General features: G+C 40.4%; 4 protein-coding genes and 1 long non-coding RNA gene across 6 annotated transcripts; 2 read left to right on the top strand and 3 right to left on the bottom strand.

The window, feature by feature from the left end:
- Positions 1 to 922: 922 nt before the first annotated feature.
- LOC103843550 (callose synthase 7) lies at positions 923 to 12,392 on the top strand. Its single transcript, XM_009120287.3, has 41 exons — positions 923 to 1,752; positions 1,835 to 2,620; positions 2,695 to 2,795; positions 2,921 to 3,012; positions 3,112 to 3,199; positions 3,296 to 3,406; positions 3,499 to 3,651; positions 3,742 to 3,831; positions 3,920 to 4,011; positions 4,126 to 4,249; positions 4,530 to 4,664; positions 4,749 to 4,825; positions 4,907 to 4,997; positions 5,079 to 5,201; positions 5,279 to 5,396; positions 5,480 to 5,864; positions 6,094 to 6,154; positions 6,377 to 6,458; positions 6,542 to 6,591; positions 6,661 to 6,747; positions 6,878 to 6,982; positions 7,076 to 7,170; positions 7,268 to 7,349; positions 7,430 to 7,593; positions 7,700 to 7,823; positions 7,925 to 8,028; positions 8,251 to 8,359; positions 8,443 to 8,594; positions 8,682 to 8,791; positions 8,870 to 8,989; positions 9,082 to 9,150; positions 9,253 to 9,430; positions 9,512 to 9,623; positions 9,704 to 9,945; positions 10,059 to 10,142; positions 10,218 to 10,330; positions 10,402 to 10,631; positions 10,707 to 11,504; positions 11,587 to 11,637; positions 11,725 to 11,910; positions 11,990 to 12,392. Exons 2-41 carry the CDS (start codon positions 2,386 to 2,388, stop codon positions 12,251 to 12,253), a joined length of 5,787 nt encoding a protein of 1,928 aa, XP_009118535.2. The 5' UTR covers positions 923 to 1,752; positions 1,835 to 2,385; the 3' UTR covers positions 12,254 to 12,392.
- Positions 12,380 to 13,518, top strand: LOC103843549. 2 transcript variants are annotated; one of them, XM_009120286.3, is made up of 2 exons: positions 12,380 to 12,621; positions 12,965 to 13,518. In XM_009120286.3, exon 2 carries the CDS (start codon positions 12,985 to 12,987, stop codon positions 13,378 to 13,380), a length of 396 nt encoding a protein of 131 aa, XP_009118534.1. In that variant the 5' UTR covers positions 12,380 to 12,621; positions 12,965 to 12,984; the 3' UTR covers positions 13,381 to 13,518. The 2 variants fall into 2 exon arrangements, with proteins under 2 accessions (XP_009118534.1, XP_018510273.1); XM_018654757.2 differs by having other exon boundaries at positions 12,582 to 12,754; positions 12,965 to 13,516.
- Positions 13,519 to 13,533: 15 nt separating this feature from the next.
- Positions 13,534 to 15,070, bottom strand: LOC103843548. Its single transcript, XR_628122.3, has 4 exons — positions 14,875 to 15,070; positions 14,691 to 14,791; positions 14,266 to 14,338; positions 13,534 to 13,820 (listed from the first exon to the last, which is right to left on the bottom strand). It is a non-coding gene; the product is annotated as an uncharacterized LOC103843548 (long non-coding RNA).
- A 1,017-nt stretch (positions 15,071 to 16,087) lies between these two features.
- On the bottom strand, positions 16,088 to 17,731 carry LOC103843547 (4-hydroxyphenylpyruvate dioxygenase). The gene is made up of 2 exons (XM_009120285.3): positions 16,502 to 17,731; positions 16,088 to 16,434 (listed from the first exon to the last, which is right to left on the bottom strand). Exons 1-2 carry the CDS (start codon positions 17,656 to 17,658, stop codon positions 16,260 to 16,262), a joined length of 1,332 nt encoding a protein of 443 aa, XP_009118533.2. The 5' UTR covers positions 17,659 to 17,731; the 3' UTR covers positions 16,088 to 16,259.
- A 278-nt stretch (positions 17,732 to 18,009) lies between these two features.
- LOC103843546 (pentatricopeptide repeat-containing protein At1g06580) lies at positions 18,010 to 19,845 on the bottom strand. Its single transcript, XM_009120284.3, has one exon. It carries the CDS (start codon positions 19,787 to 19,789, stop codon positions 18,287 to 18,289), a length of 1,503 nt encoding a protein of 500 aa, XP_009118532.1. The 5' UTR covers positions 19,790 to 19,845; the 3' UTR covers positions 18,010 to 18,286.
- Between the last annotated feature and the right edge of the window lie 87 nt (positions 19,846 to 19,932).

Below are 19,932 nucleotides of genomic sequence, written 5' to 3'. Positions count from 1 at the left end.
ATAGAAGAGGAAGAGAATGGCGTGGGAACACTTTGGCAATGTTGAACCACTTGTTAACCAACGGACCACTGAGATTATTTAATAGAACCGACTCCGGTTATTACGAGAAGCTCACGTGATCTCTCTCACGTGATCTTTTGTTTGCGCTTTTAGCCTTAGATTAGATCCTTTACAACGTCGTCGTATCATGAGAATCCGGCGGCGGTCCCAGTTATAAAACAAAGAGTACAGGATTATAAATATCTCACGTGATCTTTTGTTTGCGCTTTTAGCCTTAGATTAGATCCTTTACAACGTCGTCGTATCATGAGAATCCGGCGGCGGTCCCAGTTATATAATAAAGAATATTATAAATAATTGGTCACGTTTGTTCTCGTTACAGGGCCGAGCGGCTAGAGTCGATAGAGCGTGTTGTGGGGGTTATACGGCTTCACGTTTGAAAAGTTACTGGTTAATTCTTCGTGGCGGACCGGGCCTGGTTCTTTACCTTGAATCTGAAAAATAGAGATTTTTAGATATGCTGTTGATTGGTATTCTAACATGCATTGTTATAATATTGTTTTAATGCTTCAACTATCTGTATTTATTTATCTATATATTAATTTTCCAAATAGCTGGGTTATACAAACAAGATAGAGAAGTAATAATCGCATAATTATAATCGTATAACTATAATCGTATAACACCAAATGCACTTTTGTATTGATTTTAACCGTTATTCGTCAATAAGTAAAGAAAAAAAAAAAGTAAAGAAAATAACAAATTGTCGAGGAGAAGAAAGATTCTCATCTCGTGGCAAGCTGGAGTAACCGTCTGGGCACACGTGTAATTATTTTAATGGTTGAATTAAATAAATAACTAAAAGAAAAAGTTCGTCTTCAACCTCGAGACGGGTATTAAACCTGCACTCACACTTTCTTTGTTGTCATCACTAACAATCATCACTCTCCAAAATCATCTAAACATGAATTTCGGAGTCAGCATTATGTTTGGCTGGTACACGAGCGAGCAGTTCGAGAGCATGGTCACCAAGATGATTTCGCTGCTCCTTAGCGTTATGGCGGTGATCATGGTGTTCTTTTCTGGTTCCCGAAGCGAGATAATCAAGGATGAAGCAAACCGTGTCAGCATCCTGGTGGCCACAATCTCTGCTTGCGCTTTCGCTACTCTGGCGATGCTCGACGCACTCGCTAGAACCTGGTTACCAGGACTACGCATATTTGCAGAAACTTGTGTGGTATCTGGCTATGCCTGCATCTGGAGTATGGTCTTCATGATCTTCCGCCACACCAGCCACTATTTAATGGTGCCTGGAGTTGGGTTTGGGTTGGTAGGATTTTCCCTTCTTAGCTTCATGTACACCTACGACCGCGAAAGGGTAAGAGGCGCCGAGGTTGATGCGAGGCTGCCTGAAGTTTTAAACCGATTAGGCAGAAGGGGTGATCGGAACTCCGTTCTGCACCTTTCCACCATTGTCGCGATTCTTCTCAAACCCGAGGACCCAGCCACGGCTCTGCTGATGGAAGCAGTCCGTCTTGCTTCCCCGGAGGTGCTCCCGCTCCCCACCCCCACCGGCGATTACAGCAACCCTACGGATCCTGCCAGAGGTACTACAAGCAGCTCCGGCGATAACAGCAACCCAGACGGAGATTCTACAAGGAACAACCGCGCCAACCCTACCGATCCCGCCAGAGGTAACAACGGCTCCGGCGATAACAGCAACCCAGCCGGAGATAACATCAACGCCCCGAAGTAAGATGTTGTCACTAACAAATTTCTATGTTATTTGATTTCATCTAATCATTTTCTTTTATAATTTGTCAAAAATCAAAAGGGAAAGGCTGTCTGCTAAGCAAAAGGGAAAGGCGCCTGTAGTGTGCAAGAGCAGCGGCAGTGGAAGTAAGGGGAAGGCACGAGGAATCAGGATAGGGCCGCCGCGCCAATAGAGCCGCGGCACCGGATCTCCCCCACCAACAAAACCGCCGCACTTCCATGAGTCGACAGCCGCCGTCGTTTTATTGTTATATATTTCTTTTGCATTTCAAATAACATCCGCCGCGCATTCATAGCCGCCGATTTGTATTTTGCATTTTCAGTTGTCTGTATTTTGGGTCGGTATTTCGGGTCGTATTAACGTATTTGGTATCGTATTTTAATCATATATTAATTTGACAAAAAAAAAAAAAAATCTCTCTGCATTCTTTTCTTCCTCTTAGAGCAATCGGATAACCCAAAACCCCACTCAACGAATCTCCATCTCCATCTCTCTCCCCCTTCGCATCTCCTTTCCCTCTGCACATATAAATCCACGATGAGTATTATAATAAACATCGATTCGCCGAGTATTGCCGTCGAAGAAGAAGAAGAGGAGGAATCGATCTGGTTATGGCGAGCACCAGTGGAGGAAGAGGCGGCGAGGATGGGAGGCCGCCGCAGATGCAGCCTGTTCGTTCTCTTTCCCGGAGGATGACGCGAGCTGGGACGATGATGATGATTGAGCCTAACGAAGACGAGAGTATCATCGACAGCGAGCTCGTGCCTTCTTCGCTCGCTGCTATTGCTCCCATTCTTCGTGTAGCTAATGATATTGAAGAAGATAATCCAAGAGTCGCTTACCTCTGTAAGATTCTTGTGACTCTCCTATCAAAGTGTTGTAGATAGAGTTTGAGTGTTTACTATCTTAATCTTTGCTAGGTCGCTTCCATGCGTTTGAGAAGGCTCATAAGATGGATCCAACGTCAAGTGGACGAGGCGTTCGTCAATTTAAAACCTATCTATTGCACAAATTACAAGAGGTAATTTTATATATATCACTTGATTGATTGGCATGATGTTCTATTCGATGGATGCGAGTATTATTCAGTTGATCTCAGCATTTGGATTCAAATTCTTGAATATTTGTTTGTTGTTGTTGTTATAGGAGGAACCGACGAGTGATCCGAATGAAATTCAGACGTACTATCAGAACTTCTATGTGGATAATATAGAAAATGGAGAAGGGAAAAAGACACCGTGAGTATCTTCTCTTCTTAAGATTTTGTAATCTCAGTGATGTCTATTTAACTCTTTTTTTTGTTTGTGTGTGTGTCTATCTAACTTTGTTCATTATAGGGAGGAGATGGCGAAGCTGTACCAGATGGCGACTGTATTGTATGATGTTCTGAAGACTGTGATTCATCCAGCAAGAATAGACGAAAAGGTTGATTAGTGTTCCCCTACATCCCTGTATGATAAATTATCCTTAGGAATGTCTTTGTGTGGCACTTGACTTTTTTTTTTGATTGTTGGAATGTAGACCCACAGGTATGCTAAAGAAGTTGAAAGAAAGAAGGATCACTATGAGCCCTACAACATTCTTCCACTGGATGTTGGAGGAGCAAAGACCGTAATAATGGAACTCCCTGAGGTTGTGTGTGCATAGTTTTCTTACTTACTTAAGCTTGTCATCAGATAGTACTCGTTCCGAGCTCTTACCGATGTTTTTCCATTAAAATTTAGATTAAGGCGGCTATTCGAGCTGTATGTAATGTGCAAAATCTTCCTCAGCCAAGAGTTCCTTCAGCCTCGACTAAGCCAAACGAAGTGGATAGGGAAAAAGCCAGAACTTTCAATGACATTCTCGAGTGGCTTGCTTTGGTTTTTGGTTTTCAGGTATAAGTTTCTTTCTCGCCATTTTTAGTCTGTTTAAGTTCTTATAATAATAAGTGTCTTGATTAAATTTCCTATTTTTGATGGTTAAAGAGAGGAAATGTAGCTAACCAGAGGGAGCATCTCATACTTCTACTTGCCAACGTTGATGTGAGAAAGAGGAATCTCGAGAATTATGAAGATGTAAGTACTCTGTGGGTTATCACAAAGCTTCCTTTTTTTTTCTGGAGGATATATTACACACAAATTACTAACTACAATTAAAATATAGGTGAAGCCTAGCACCGTGAATAAGTTGATGGAAAAATATTTCAAGAATTACAAGTCATGGTGCAACTATTTGCGGATGGAATCATATCTCAGGTATCATAAGGATCTTCTCTTAGATAATTCAAGTTCTTAACGCTCTTGGGACTTCGAAAAGCTTTCCTTCACATCCCTTCTACCCTAAAGTTTCTATTGGTGGATGGTTGGCAGGTTTCCTGCAGGTTGCGATGAACAGCAATTGAGCCTTTTGTATATTGGCCTTTATCTTCTCATATGGGGTGAAGCATCGAATGTCCGTTTCATGCCTGAATGCCTCTGCTACATATTCCACAATGTAGGTTTCTTTTAGTTAGATAATCCTATTGTCTCTGTTTCTGTGACTAGCAAATAGCAACACACACACCTTTAAAATGTGTCTCTAGTTATCTAAGAATACTCTGTGATTTGCTTGGTAATGATCTGATATACAATGATTGAGGAGTCTTGTGATGATGATTGCATATGTGTAAATTCTACCTGAGATTTTATAAGGAAAAGTCCTTTGATTTGTTCTCATAATATTATGTTGTAAGATTATATGTAACCATGTTTAAAGAAATGACTTTCTTGTGAAGATGGCGAACGAAGTCCATGGAATTCTGTTTAGCAATGTGTACCCTGTAACTGGGGAGACATATGAGGCAGGTGCACCTGACGATGAGGCATTCTTAAGGAATGTTATAACACCAATTTACCAGGTCCTACGCAAGGTATGTCAGTCTCTATTCTAGCTTTCGTTTTTTTTCCTCACGTATTAGTTCACTAAGAAGACCAGGTCGTTTTGTGGGAAATAGGAAGTCAGGAGAAACAAAATGGGAAAGGCAAGCCATTCAAAATGGAGAAATTATGATGATCTGAATGAGTACTTTTGGTGAGTAAACTCATGCTTGATCTGGTGTTATATGTTTGTCATGTGTTGCTATCTGAGCAAATTCATTTTACCGTTTCATAGGGATAAAAGGTGTTTTAGGCTGGATTGGCCAATGAAACCTGAGGCAGATTTTTTCATCCACACTGATGTGATTTCACAACGTCCGAATGAGGTTTTAATTTTTCTTAGTACTAGTTTTTATCTTTATCTTTAATCTTGACGTCTTCTTAGTACTAAATTTTATTAATTGCAGAGGCACGATCCAGTCTCTCATGGAAAAAGGAAACCCAAAACTAATTTTGTTGAAGCTCGAACGTTTTGGAACCTCTATCGAACTTTTGACCGAATGTGGATGTTCCTTGCGTTGTCTCTACAGGTAGAGTCTAATTTAAAATTCCCACTCCACTTCTGCTCTATTTGATAAATATATGTAGTAATTCTATGATTTTTTAGGTCATGATAATAGTTGCATGGAGCCCATCAGGATCTATTCTTAACATATTTTCTGAGGATGTATTCAAAAATGTGCTGACCATTTTCATCACTTCAGCGTTCCTTAATCTTCTACAAGGTAACTTCTAACTCCGCTTCAGATTGACATTACCTCTATGCTGAATATTTAATGCCCTATTGTCGTTGTTTGATGAAATGCAGCGACATTGGACGTAATTCTTAGTTTTGGTGCTTGGAAGAGCCTAAAGTTTACCCAAATTCTGCGGTACATCACAAAGTTTTTAATGGCAGCCATGTGGGCCATTATATTGCCAATTACATACTCAAACTCGTTGCAGAATCCTACTGGACTAATAAAGTTCTTCAGTAGTTGGATTGGGAGTTGGCTTCACCAGTCGTCGTACAACTATGCTATTGCATTATATGTCTTACCAAATATTTTGGCCGCTGTGTTTTTCTTACTCCCACCTCTGCGTAGAATCATGGAGCGATCAAATATGCGAATTGTTACATTTATTATGTGGTGGGCTCAGCCAAAACTGTATGTTGGCAGAGGAATGCATGAAGAAATGTTTGCACTTTTCAAGTAAGATGATGTTATTCATTGTAGTTTTTGTCTCCATTTTTCCTTATAATCCCTTTTCTCATGCATACTGAGAAAAAGTTCAGCAAGTCATCGTTTTTGATACATTACTAATATAGTTTTGCATATTGTTTCAAATTTTCAATATTGCACACGGCTCATGGTACGATAACATTGATTACAAGTTAGTGTATGGTTCATGATTAATTCTTTTTAATTTATGTTGTTTCAGGTATACATTCTTTTGGGTCATGCTGTTACTTAGCAAGCTCGCATTCAGCTACTACGTGGAGGTGAATAGCTTGTTATGCTGATACTTATAAATCATCTTTTCTTCTTTCTACTATTGAGTCTATGCTCTCATGTTTACCTCTAGTAATATCCTCATTTAGTATCCTAATCCTTTACTAATTCGAGAGATTGTAGTCCTATTTATTATCTAAAACGTTCGATATAGGCATATCTTGTTACAGTTATATTTTAACATGTACTTTTGTTGATGATTCCCTGGACAGATATTACCACTTGTCAAGCCAACGAGGTTAATATGGGATATGACTGGCGTAAATTATCAGTGGCATGAGTTCTTCCCAAATGGTAATGATCCTTCTACTCATAGTGTCCTTATTTACTGCTATTAACTTCTTTTCGTTCTAAACTATGTTGATATATTCATGCAGCCACTCATAACATTGGTGTAATTATCTCCATATGGGGTCCGATTGTCTTGGTAAGTTATTTTTATTAAATAAATTGGCAAGAACATTTCTTAACACCGTGAAATTTGATTGATATTTAGGTTTATTTTATGGATACGCAAATATGGTATGCCATATTCTCTACTCTATTTGGTGGGATTTCTGGAGCTTTCAGCCATCTTGGGGAGGTAATTTTTTCGTCTTCTCTTTTGTTAATACTATGAAAACATGTTTCTGATTCTTTAGGTTAAAACCCAACATTGGGCAAAGTTTTCTTAGTTATTTTATCTCCATTTGTGTGTGTGTGTGTGTGTGTAGATACGTACACTTGGAATGTTGCGGTCCAGGTTTAGATTTGTTCCATCTGCGTTCTGTGGTAAACTTACACCATTACCTCCAGGCCATCCAAAGAGAAAGCACTTGGTATTAATCATACATATAAATGTAATTTTTAAGAAATTATACGCCAACTATTATCATATTATGGCTGACAAATGGAACATTTGAGTAATGCAGGAGGAAACAGTGGACGAAAGAGATATTGCGAGGTTCTCACAGATGTGGAATAAGTTCGTATACACTATGCGGGATGAGGATCTGATCAGCGATAGGTTTGAGGGATTTTCCTATAATATAGACCCATCACACTAACCCCTGAAGTTCATTTAAGAAATTTACTCATGTATTATGCTTGTTTTTGTTGTGTAGGGAAAGAGATTTGCTACTTGTACCTTCGTCTTCTAAAGATGTCACTGTTCTGCAGTGGCCTCCTTTCTTGCTTGCTAGCAAAGTTAGTTATACAGATATCTCTGGAACATCTTCGCGCTGTCCATTATCTCTTCTTGATGATTTGTTCTTTTTTGATGACAGATTCCAATAGCATTAGACATGGCTAAAGATTTCAAGGGAAAGGAGGACATTGACTTATTCAAGAAGATTAAAAGTGAATACTATATGCATTATGCAGTGGTTGAAGCTTATGAATCGGTGAGGGACGTAATATATGGTCTTCTTGAAGATGAATCTGATAAAAGGTTTGTTTTCCTTAATAATTAGAGTTTACATCAGATCTATGCATTCTTAACCTTATCTACGCCAGTGCTAACTATATACTATACTGCTGTCTCCTAATCTATTTAGGATTGTAAGGGAGATTTGTTATGAAATTGATGTTAGCATTCAACAACATAAATTTTTAAGTAAATTCCGGATGACTGGTATGCCTTTGCTCAGTGATAAGCTTGAGAAGTTCTTAAAAATCCTGGTAACGTCAATATATTTTTCTTTTCTCGTTCAATACCAATACTTTCTTTTTGTGTGTTTTTATTATTCGTCCTACTCAATGAAATCTGGTCGTGCTGACAGCTAAGTGGTGATGAGGAAGATGATACTTACAAGTCTCAGATAATCAATGTTCTCCAAGACATTATTGAAATCATCACGCAGGATATTATGGTTAACGGTCACGAGTAAGTCTTAATCGTTCGTTCATATGTGAAAGTTTGGCTCATTTTCCATGCAACAAAAGCTCCTCTGTTTTTTCTTTCTAGTTTTTAACAATCTTTATAATGAATTATGAGCTTCACTTTGAAATATTCATTTAACATGGTTTGTCTTCCTATCTGTAAAATCCTTACAAAAAACTTCACTATAAAATATTTGTGTAACATGCTTTGCCTTCATACCTGTAGGATCCTTGAGAGGGCTCATTTTCAGAGTGGTGATATTGATACGGACAAGAAAGAACAAAGGTTCGAAAAGATAAATCTGTATAAGCAGGACGCGTCTTGGAGGGAAAAGGTAGACATTTGTTTCTGTCTAATGTGAAAAACCAACCATGTCTTCTACCTTTTTGATATCATTCTTTCATTCTTACTTTGTAGGTTGTAAGACTTTTGTTACTTGTGACTGTTAAAGAATCTGCAATTAACATCCCTCAAAATTTGGAAGCTCGTCGTCGTATGACATTCTTTGCAAATTCCCTGTTCATGAATATGCCAGATGCTCCTCGAGTCCGTGACATGCTATCGTTTAGGTACATCTTTGAAAACCTTGGTAAATCAAAGTGATAGTGGTCTTAGACAAGTTCTAAGCAACATTTATTTTCCACATTTGCGTCTAGTGTCTTAACTCCTTATTACAAAGAAGATGTTCTCTATTCGGAGGAAGAATTGAACAAGGAAAATGAAGATGGAATATCTATTTTATTCTACCTACAGAGAATATATCCTGGTGAGTTTCTATTGGTGCTTTTGTACGTCTTTTATAACATGTTTTGAGATTTACCCAATGGAAGTGTATGTTCAACAGAGGAATGGTCGAATTATGTCGAACGTGTAATTGATGTCAAACGGAATTTTTCTGATAAAGAAAAGACAGATCAACTCCGTGAATGGGTATCGTTTAGAGGCCAGACCCTTTCAAGGACAGGTATATGCTATCAGAATGTTGTTGGCTTTGTACTTATACGTATACGATTCTCTTCTGCCGCTAAATGTACTGAAAATCCTTACTATTTCTAGTTAGGGGAATGATGTACTACAGAATGTCTCTCGAACTTCAATGTTACCAGGAATACACTGGAGAAGATGGTTTGTATTTCCTCTCCATTCTCAGTATTGAATTATTGGGAAATTAATGTTGCTTGGAGACGAAGTTTTGTTTAAAGAACTCTATTTTTTTCCCTCTTGCAGATACCAATGATGGCTACCTTTCCTCAGCATCAAATGAAAATTTTATGAACCGCGCACGAGCTCTTGCAGATTTAAAATTCACGTATGTAGTGTCATGCCAAGTCTATGGGAACCAGAAAAAGTCAAGTGAGGGCAGGGATCGAAGTTGTTACAATAATATTTTACAGCTCATGCTCAAGTAAGAAACTTGTCACTGTTTGAAATCAAACCTTCATGCTTACTATTCTAGCTTAGTTCTAATTTTATACATTATTGTTAGGTATCCATCCTTGCGTGTTGCCTATATAGATGAAAGGGAGGAGACAGTTAACAATAAATCACAGAAAGTATTCTACTCCGTGCTGCTCAAAGGTGGTAACAAATTAGATGAGGTAAAATAAGGCAAATTTGTATTCATAATTTCTTACATAAATAGGTCTTACCACATATGAACTTTGTTCTTTGATTTTAGGAAATATATCGTATCAAACTTCCCGGCAATCCTACTGAAATTGGCGAAGGAAAGCCCGAGAACCAGAACCATGCCATCATTTTCACTCGTGGTGAAGCACTTCAGACCATAGACATGAACCAGGACAACTACTTTGAAGAGTCTTTCAAAATGAGAAATGTGCTACAAGAATTTGATGAAGGTCGTCGTGGCAAGAGAAACCCAACAATTTTGGGTCTTCGTGAACATATATTTACTGGAAGGTATGAGATTCGTTGTATGTTCGGTCGTTGTTGATGTTAATGAATATGTCTTCACCTTTTTTGGCACTATAGCTTCGTTGTTATCTTAATCTGATTTCTCTATGACTCCACAGTGTTTCATCACTTGCTTGGTTCATGTCGAATCAAGAAACAAGTTTCGTTACCATTGGCCAACGTGTTCTGGCAAATCCTCTGAGGTATTCTCATATCTCGTTACAAGCAGTCTCTGCATCATCAAATCTTATTATAACTTAACTCACTTGTTTTTACAGGGTACGTTTCCATTATGGCCATCCTGATATATTTGATAGAATCTTCCACATCACAAGGGGAGGCATTAGCAAGGCTTCAAAGATAATAAACTTAAGCGAAGATATCTTTGCAGGTAGTGAAGAGCTCTTCACTAACATTAAATTTGCTTATTTATTTGTGATGGCTAATCATGGTAACATCCAGGGTACAATTCAACACTTCGTGGGGGTTACATCACACACCACGAGTACATCCAAGCAGGGAAAGGGCGTGATGTAGGGATGAATCAGATTTCGATTTTTGAAGCCAAAGTTGCGAATGGTAATGGAGAACAAACACTAAGTCGTGACGTTTACCGACTTGGACGCCGGTTTGATTTTTACAGGATGCTCTCCTTCTACTTCACCACTGTTGGTTTCTATTTCAGTAGCATGGTATGCCTAATTGAATAGTTACTTCCTCTTGTATTGTTCAGACGAGTAAAAAACATGTCTTGTTCTGTGTTTCAGATAACGGTGGTCACAGTATATGTGTTTCTTTACGGGCGTCTTTATCTAGTATTGAGCGGATTGGAAAAGGAGATTCTGCAAAGTGCAACTATACATCAGTCCAAAGCCCTTGAGGAGGCATTAGCAGCGCAAACTGTTTTCCAGCTAGGTTTTCTGATGGTTCTACCAATGGTTATGGAGATTGGCCTAGAGAAAGGGTTCCGCACGGCCTTGGGTGATTTCATCATTATGCAGCTTCAGCTCGCCTCAGTTTTCTTCACGTTTCAGCTGGGAACAAAAGCACATTACTTTGGGAGGACGGTTCTGCACGGAGGTTCCAAGTACAGAGCAACTGGTCGTGGATTCGTTGTCTTCCATGCCAAGTTTGCGGAAAACTATAGACTATACTCGCGAAGCCACTTCGTCAAGGGACTTGAGTTGGTCATATTGCTAGTAGTCTATCAAGTTTATGGGAACTCGTACCGTAGCTCAAGTCTTTATCTATACATAACGTTTTCGATGTGGTTCCTGGTGAGCTCTTGGCTGTTCGCTCCGTTTATATTCAACCCGTCTGGGTTTGAGTGGCAAAAGACGGTGGATGACTGGACTGACTGGAAAAGATGGATGGGGAACCGCGGCGGCATTGGAATCGTCGTTGAAAAAAGTTGGGAATCATGGTGGGAATCAGAGCAAGAACATCTGAAGCACACTAATTTAAGAGGAAGGGTTCTTGAGATACTTCTCGCACTGCGTTTCCTCCTTTACCAGTATGGCATTGTCTACCACCTCAACGTCGCTCATCGCGACACAACATTGCTGGTATATATAGTATTCTTTGTATACTTTCCCTCTTTTAGCTTTTAAAAAATGCCAATAACTCTGAACCTTTCTTCTTTTAAAGGTTTATGGACTTTCTTGGGCGGTTTTGTTGTCAGTTCTCCTCGTCCTAAAGGTAAGAATGCTCCAAGAAACTAATCTGCTATCTATATTTAGAGATAGTCTACACATTGATGATATGTTTTGTTTGATCATTGCACAGATGGTATCAATGGGAAGACGAAAGTTCGGAACAGATTTTCAGGTTATGTTTAGGATTCTCAAGGCGCTTCTCTTCCTCGGTTTCTTGTCAGTCATGACTGTATTGTTTGTAGTCTGCGGCCTTACGATCTCAGATCTATGCGCTTCATTCCTAGCTTTCTTGCCTACGGGCTGGGCCATTCTTCTTGTAAGTTCCGTTCCACAAACTTTCTCAGCTTTTTCTTTTGTATAGTCTTGTTAATCTGTTTGGTGTTGTGTTTTGACAGATCGGGCAAACGCTGCGTGGCGTGCTAAAGGGAATAGGAATATGGGACTCGATTAAAGAGCTAGGGAGAGCGTACGAGTACATAATGGGGCTTCTGATATTCACACCCATTGCGGTTTTATCTTGGTTCCCGTTCGTGTCTGAGTTCCAAACCAGACTGCTGTTTAACCAAGCCTTTAGTCGCGGTCTCCAGATCTCTATGATCCTCGCAGGAAAGAAAGACAAAGAGACACCTTCCTTCTCTAACAAAAACTCTATTAATTAATAATGTTTTTGAATATTAATTAATTTATAATTTTTTTTAAAAAATCTATATATTTTTTATGCATTTTTATTTAAAACTAAAAAGAATACTGAATTTTAATGTATATGAATTGATTTAGTTTTATAGATATAATTTTTTTAATTCAATTATTTAGTGTATATCTACATTTTAGGTGTAAATAACATCGTATATTTTATGTAAAGTTTTTGGGAAATCTCGTCATCTTATCAAATTAGGAAATTACACTTTCATCCTTCTCTCTCTGTTCTAAGAACGTCTTCTTCTACATACACTCTAGAAAGGTAACTCAGCATCGAGAGAAAGTCAGAAAGCACCATATAGACCAGACGAAACCTTCCTCCTTCTCGGTATGTACACGTATCTGTTGCATCTATTTTAGATAGCTTTCTTACAATCAGATTGGTTTATCCAGACTGAAAGAAAAAAGGTATTCGTAGATGCAGTCGTAGGAGATTAGGTCCTTCTTTCATGCCACAATTGGTAAAGCTATGGCCTTTTCTGAGACCCATAACGTTTTAAGTCCTTTATAGAACCTTGTAGGTTGATTTCAGGAAGTGTTGAGTCTCTCTTGTCTTATTCTAGGTTTTTTTCTTTGTTCTTGCAAAATTCTAGGCCTTCTTTATTGTAATTGTGTCTGTGTTTTTGAGATCTGAAAAACACTTTGATTCATGTTTCTCGTTTTGATTACAGTTGTTACTGATCCGAGGAAGATGCAGCATGGTGGGAACAAGAGTGGCAAGTCCTCCACCAATGTATGGGCTAACAACGCTAATCTGGCAAAGACAATGGGAGCTTTAGATGAGTTCAAATCTGGATTCCCGTCAAAGGGTTTAGCAACCGTGTCTAACAAATGGTGGGGGACAGGCGGACAACGCCAAGATGTTACTGAAGATGGAGGAGATGTCAAGGACGAAGAAGCAGCTTCTGAGAAGCAGAGTTCTTTGCTAGGTATTAGAAAAAGAATAGCTGAAGAAGGAAGAGAAGCTCTTGAGCTTGGTGTCAGTCAAGGGTTTGGTTCCAAAAGACCAGACAAGAGAGATCAGCATCTTCTGTCTCAGATCTTTGGGTCTTCACTGCCAAAGGAATGGGTTAATGATTCTTCCTGAGTTTGTTTTATATTGTTTAGAACAGAGTTTCCTTCTTGAATTAGTTCTCTGTGTTGTTTGTGATCCCTAAGTTCTTAACTCCCCTGCAACTATGTATTATGTTTTGGTGTTGAAAAAGGATGAAGAACATTCTGTAGTCACAAAATAACTAAAGACACCACAAACACTGTAGTATTGGTTTGGTCATGTCTCAAAGTGAATTGGATATACATCAATAAATAAGTTATGTCAGTTCCAAAAACATAGAAACAAATGATACATTGACAATGAACTTTGGAGGAAAACATAATCAGAGGAGATGCCGGAAAGGGAGGTGAAGCAGCATAAAGGTTTTTGTAGGTATATGTTGAACTTGAAACTAGACGTGCATGCCCTTGGGAGGTTCCAGGCTCTTCATGCTCTACCGTGTCAGGAACACTGCCTGCTTTCATGTCAAATGCCTATACAAAATGTACTTAAAGCTGTGAGTGCAAATAGAAAATTATCAGGAAAGAGATTCAAATGGGTTATCAGAACAGCCTAAGATAAAAATACTGAATACAGCAGAGACTTCATCAGGCAAACTAAAGACTTGCATCTCAAATCCACTCAACTCCTGGAAAGGATTAAAGCATATGGTCTAAAGTATCTATCCTTACCCCCAACTAAATGCATAAGAGAAAACTGAAGGCAAGGTGATATCAAAGGCAATGCTTGACTTATCCTTCCGTTTTGAAAAGATCCCTAGGAAAACATACAAAGTATAGCCACAAAGCAGAATGTATCATACATTCATTCCTTAGACAAACCAAGAAAAAAAAAGCAAAGGTTCTGAGACAGCCTACAAAAAGCGCTAATCAAACCAAAACATCCTAAAGATGTGTACAACGAAAGTTAAAATTTTACCTTTTGAAGAGTTCTGAAAAGTAGCGTGTACCGTTGTAAGCTACGAACCACATCAAGACTACCACCAAACCATCTGAAAAAGAGTTGAGGACAGGCAAAGAGCCAATGAAAGATGCAAGCAGAGATCTGATATATTTCTAAATTTCCAAAATCTAACATTTCCCCACCAAACTGATTTTTTCAATCAGAGTTAGTATTTAACTTACCAACTTTAAATCTTAAATACTATTCATCAGAAACTTATTAATATCTTTTATAAGATTTAGACGATAACACTAGTGAAAAGAAATTCAGTGCCAATCATATACATCACCAACAAAAAAAAAGTACAAAATCAAAACTTTGCATCTTTCTAACGATCGAACAGTACAAAAATTCTCGAATTAGAAGAGAGACCAGATCATCACTCAAAAAAGAAAGGATACTGAAGAGGTATCGTTCCCACCAATCAAGCATGTAGAGCCCGAACGTGACATTGTAAAGGTAGATTTTGCGTTGAACCCAGTTCATATCTGACTCAAAATTCCTACAGATCAAAAAGGTAAGAGACTGCAAATCTCGATTCAATGATCGGAAAAAAAAAAACTTTATCAAAGACTCAAACTTTACCGCGTAAATCCAGCAGAAAACGTGATCCAGGTAGTCGAGGGAGACTCGAGATCTATGAAACAGTGTCCAAACTTTTTAGAGATTCGTAGTGAAAGAGAGAAAAATCAAAAATTGGACGGAGACGTCAAAGCTTGGAAAAGTCTCTGTCTTACGGTTCCGAGTTCCGACCCACGGTTTAAAGTAACCAGTTAATTAGTGCCGGTTTTTTCGAACCAAACCGGATAAAAATCATTACATTAGCCACGTAGGACTGATATGGTCGATTCAGACATGATCGGTACGGTACTTAAACGTTGATTTGTCGGAACCCGAAACCCTTTTTCCTCTCTTTTCTTTACGGGAAAAAAATCATAATAAAGTCGAAACCTTTCCTTCCTCATTTTTTCTCTACTTTATACATTTGATTCAATTCCCTCGTTGGCCTCGTTACTGCCGGAGATGGCGGAAGAGAGAAGCAGTAACGGCGGAGAGACGGTGCAGAATGATGAATGATGACAGTTTCTATGATTCCGATCAACATGACGATGGTGAAACTAAGCGGAGTTGAATCGATAGACCGGTCTGACGCCGGCGGAGATGGAGGAGTTGAGAGGAGAGGAATCCAAGGCGAGGCGTAAGAGCCTCAGAGCTCGAGACAGAAGTGTCGCGGCTTCAGAGGGGGGGGGGGGGAGAGAAGCTCCGGTCTGAGGTTTCTCAGAAAAGGGATGGGATTGAGAAGTTGGAGAAGGAGGTGACTGGTTTTATAAGTGTAAAGGAGGAGAATGAAGGAGTTGGAGACCAAGTTTGGTATCTGGAGGTTAAAGAGTTGGAGGAGAGGAACACGAAGATGAGAGATAATATTGATAACAAGGAGAAGGAAGTGAGTGAGTTGAAGTAGAAGTAGAAGATCAATGGTTTGGAATCGAACGTTGCAGAAGGGAAAACAGATAAGAAGGTTGTGGAGGATTCATTGAGAGAGTCAGAGAATAAAATGGTGGCGATGGAATCAGAGACTGTGGAGTTATAGAGACAGATTGATGAGTCTGAGAAGATGATCACCGGATTGAAGAACCACTTAATGGCATTGTGCTTAATTCATGGTCTCCGACTACTGTCACTGCTGGTTCCGGTGGAGCTGTGGCTGGAGCAGCCGCCGTCTGCTGCATTTACCACTCCAAGAGGGTTTGATTCAACTTAGAATCTTTAATTCCTCTGTTTTTTGGTCCATTTCACAGTTTTATAGTTTATTGGGTGTTTGCTTACATCTTTTCGTTGGTTTATACATTGTTACTGAACCTAAGATCGGAGAAGACATTTTTGCAATCATCGTTTACTATTTTATAGTATAACATAAAACAGTTTTACATATCAATTACAATCCTTTTTAGTTTGGTTCTTCTTCTTACTCACCCCACAAGCTGCTTGGCTTCAAGAGTCTTCTCATACTCTTCAATAGACTTAAAAAGCTCAGAGAAGTTACCTTTACCAAACCCACCACATCCTCCGCTCTGGTAAACCTTCCCTTCCTCATCCTTCTTCATGCATCCCACTCTCTGTATTATCTCTATAAATATCGTCGGCCTATCACCACAACCATAAAGACATTCTCAGCATCTAATCAACACAAAAGAGACAAGTCTCCTCTTACCTGTCACCAAGTGGTTTTGTAAAGATCTGAAGCAACGTCCCCTGATCATCTCTATCCACAAGAATCCCCAGCTCCTCACACTCCCTAATCTGCTCATCACTCAGCACATCTCCAACCCTTTTCTTGAGATTCTTGTAATAAGTAGGCGGAGGAGAAGGCATGAAGTCAAACCCTCCAACGCCGCTCCTCTTCCTCATCTCCCTCAGCGTCCTGAATATATCTTCGCTCATCAGAGCCAAATGCTGCAGCCCGGCTCCTTCGTTGTGTTCAAGAAACGTCTGGATCTGACTCTTCCTCTTCGTCCCGTGCACCGGCTCGTTCACCGGCAACAGAACCATCTCGTCGTTGCTGGCTAAAACAGCCGAGTTTAAACCGCTCTCGGCTGTTCCCACGTCGTCTGCCGTGAACTCCGCGAACTGGTGGAAGCCTGTGAACCCCGCGAGGTAAGTTAAAGCTGGGCCCAGCTCGGGGACGTTCCCCACTGCGTGGTCGAGACGGCGTATACCGTAATCTAGCGGAAACGACGACGTATCGTCAACAGATTCAAATCCGGGGAGGAAATTAACGGCTCCGTTATGATAACTAACGTAACGGAGGACGACGTCTCCGTATAGTTTAACCTCCGCGATCGTAACGGCTCCGTTGAGGACGTTAGGAGGGGAGGAAGGAACGGCGCCGTTTGCGACGCTGATGGAGAATGCTGACTCAGCGTCTTCGACTTCGATGGCGACTGCTCTTACGCCGAGTCCGTGCGAAGAGAAGAAGGAGCGGCAAGAGACGTGATCGAAGGATGGGATTGAGGCTGTGGCGGATGTTCGAGTTTCGCCGGCGGAGAGAGATGGAGAGTAGGGAGCGGTGAAGAGGAATCGGAGGTCGCCGGAGGTGAGTAGGTAGGAGGCGTGAACCATGTTTCCGGTGGAGAGATCGGATTTAGCGGAGAATCGCATTCCGAGTCCCCACGAGAAGCGGCGGGCGACGTTGGTGGCGTCGCCGCACCAGAACTCGATGTGGTGGAAGCGCTTTACCTTGAACTTATCGGACTTTGGATTCTTCCTCACGAACTTGGAGAATCCGACGAGCTTGAATCCCGGCGACGCAGCCGAGGCAGCGTCGTCGTGCTGGTGACTCTCTGAAACGGCGGCGTTTTCGTGCCCCATAGATTTCCAGCTTCTGCTTTGAACTAAACTCTGTTACGGAACTGAGTGTGGTTCGTTGAGCTCTACGTACACATATAATAACTATTTTAATTTATTTTTAAAAAATCATTTTATTTTGGAAAAGAATCTTACGGTGTATACAGTCTTAAGATAGTCAAGATCAGGTGTTGACTATTGTTGGACATCCAAGAGTACACGTGTACGGTCAGATTTTCATTAAAAGGAAACGTTACGTGATGTACCTCCTCCGCTGGTGCTGGTTGGGCCTGACTCCTTTGTCCAGTGACGGAATGCGTACGTGTAGGACTTATCCACCGTTGAGAAACATTGCATTTTTCCACAAATATCCAAAAGACAAAACTACTTTCTAATATTTTATCTGTATATGAAATGTTACAACACAAAGTGGAATTAAAATTGATACTCGCTTTCTATGTACAAAACAAATGAGCTTGTGTGTTTGTAATAAACTACACATGCAACATCTAATGCTCGAGTGACCACCTACTTTGCTTCATGCCTAACTTATAGTTTGCTTTCCATCGTACACCAGCCTAACTAATGGTCAGACGCATTTCTAGAGACTTTAGAAAACACTCAACCCCTCCTAATCTCTAAGGTCTATATGCTAATGACCTCTTTTATACCTCCACTCAATTGGCATAAACCCATCCATAATCATTCTTATACACAGATCATGCGCTTCACGCCACATTCCTTTCCTAAAAAATCCTACTATCATTGTCATGTACGTTACAACATCAGGCATCACTCCTTTGAGACCGAGACTGCAAAATAAACACCAAGCCTCTTCCACCATACCCGCCTTGCACATCCCTTTGATGATAATATTATACGTAATAATACCAATAACCATCTCACTCTTTTCCATATCCTCCAATAACACCAACGCCCTTTCTACACATAAACAGTCTAACAAAATGTTGTAAGTAAAAATATCACGACGCACGCCGCAAGAAACCATCCTACATAGAATCTCATCAGCAGCATTAAATCTCCCCACTTGACAATACCCTTGGAAGAGAGTGTTGTAAGTGACTCTATCACCAACCAACCCATCACGCACCATCATGAAGAAGATTCTCATCCCGTCATCCACCCTCATCGACTTGCAAAACCCGTTAATGAGAGTATTATAAGTCACCAGATTCGGGGAGCAGCCTCTCCTCACCATCAAACGAAAAATGCATTTAGCCTCGTCTAGACGATTGTTCATACAAAGTCCATTAATCAACGAATTGTAAGTAACGATATTCGGATCTACCGATCTCCGAATCATCTCTTTGTACACTTCCTTAGCCTCTAGAATCCGTCCTTCTTTCACAAACGCATCGATCACAGCGCTGAAAGTAATCACATCCGGCTTGATCCCTTTCTTCATCATGTCACTGAGTAATCTCGCGGATAAACCCCACACACCAGCGCTGAAAAGGCCAGTGATTAAAGAGTTATAACTAACAACGTCAGGTCTAACTCCAACGTTCTCCATATGGTGCAAAAAGTCAATCGCAGCACTCAAACATCGATTTTCGCAGAGACTAGCGATGATCGTGTTGTAGATTACAGCGTTAGGTTCGTAGTCCCACTCCACCATCTGATCAATTAAAGACACTGCGTCGTGGATTCTATTCGCCTGGCAGAATCCGTTAACCAGTGATCCTAAGGTAACCACGCTGGGGTTGTAACCAAGCTTCATCATCTTCCCGAGGAAAGAGAGAGCGACGGAGAGTTGAGAGCAGCGGCATAAACAGTCTATCAAGATGCTGAAGCTGTAGAGATCGTGCGGGATTTTTAGATTTTCCAATTGAGTGAAGAGGTAGATTACGAGATCGTGGTGGTTCATTTTGGCGATGGCGGTTAGTAATCGACTGAAGTCGATGATGGAAGGGAGGGGACGAGAGTCGGCCATGTCGTAGAACAAATCGACTGCGTCGTGTAGTTTGATTGAGTGAAGCTCGCTTCTCAATCTCTCTCGGTAGTTACTGTTAGCGGAAAATGCTCGGAGACCGTGTGAGAGAGCGGTTACGGGGTTACCTTTCGCGAGGAGATGACGATGGTGAAGAAACGTTTTCGCCGTTAACGCAATCGCGATGGTAATCGATCTCCGCATTCGTAGTGGATTTCGTTTTCAGCTAAATGGATTCGTTCACCATCTGCTAATTTTACGGCGTCGCGCTGCCGAGCAGTTCTCCGGCGAGCTTGATAACTGTCTCCGTTGAGTTTTCTCACTCGAGGTTTTGGGATATGTAATTG

This window comes from Brassica rapa, chromosome A09 (genome assembly GCF_000309985.2).
Source record: "Brassica rapa cultivar Chiifu-401-42 chromosome A09, CAAS_Brap_v3.01, whole genome shotgun sequence".
NCBI lineage: Eukaryota > Viridiplantae > Streptophyta > Magnoliopsida > Brassicales > Brassicaceae > Brassica > Brassica rapa.
This window is presented reverse-complemented; position numbering and strand designations above follow the sequence as displayed.

What these genes read in the sequence shown, in the direction of transcription:
- LOC103843546 (XM_009120284.3), bottom strand. Translation starts at nt 19,789, where the DNA reads ATGCGGAGATCGATTACCATCGCGATTGCGTTAACGGCGAAAACGTTT.
- LOC103843547 (XM_009120285.3), bottom strand. Translation starts at nt 17,658, where the DNA reads ATGGGGCACGAAAACGCCGCCGTTTCAGAGAGTCACCAGCACGACGAC. An exon ending in ACAAAACCACTTGGTGACAG is followed by an intron (nt 16,435 to 16,501) that starts GTAAGAGGAGAC and finishes TTGTGGTGATAG; the next exon opens with GCCGACGATATTTATAGAGA.
- LOC103843549 (XM_009120286.3), top strand. Translation starts at nt 12,985, where the DNA reads ATGCAGCATGGTGGGAACAAGAGTGGCAAGTCCTCCACCAATGTATGG.
- LOC103843550 (XM_009120287.3), top strand. Translation starts at nt 2,386, where the DNA reads ATGGCGAGCACCAGTGGAGGAAGAGGCGGCGAGGATGGGAGGCCGCCG. An exon ending in CGGATGGAATCATATCTCAG is followed by an intron (nt 4,012 to 4,125) that starts GTATCATAAGGA and finishes GATGGTTGGCAG; the next exon opens with GTTTCCTGCAGGTTGCGATG. An exon ending in AAGCGAAGATATCTTTGCAG is followed by an intron (nt 10,331 to 10,401) that starts GTAGTGAAGAGC and finishes GGTAACATCCAG; the next exon opens with GGTACAATTCAACACTTCGT.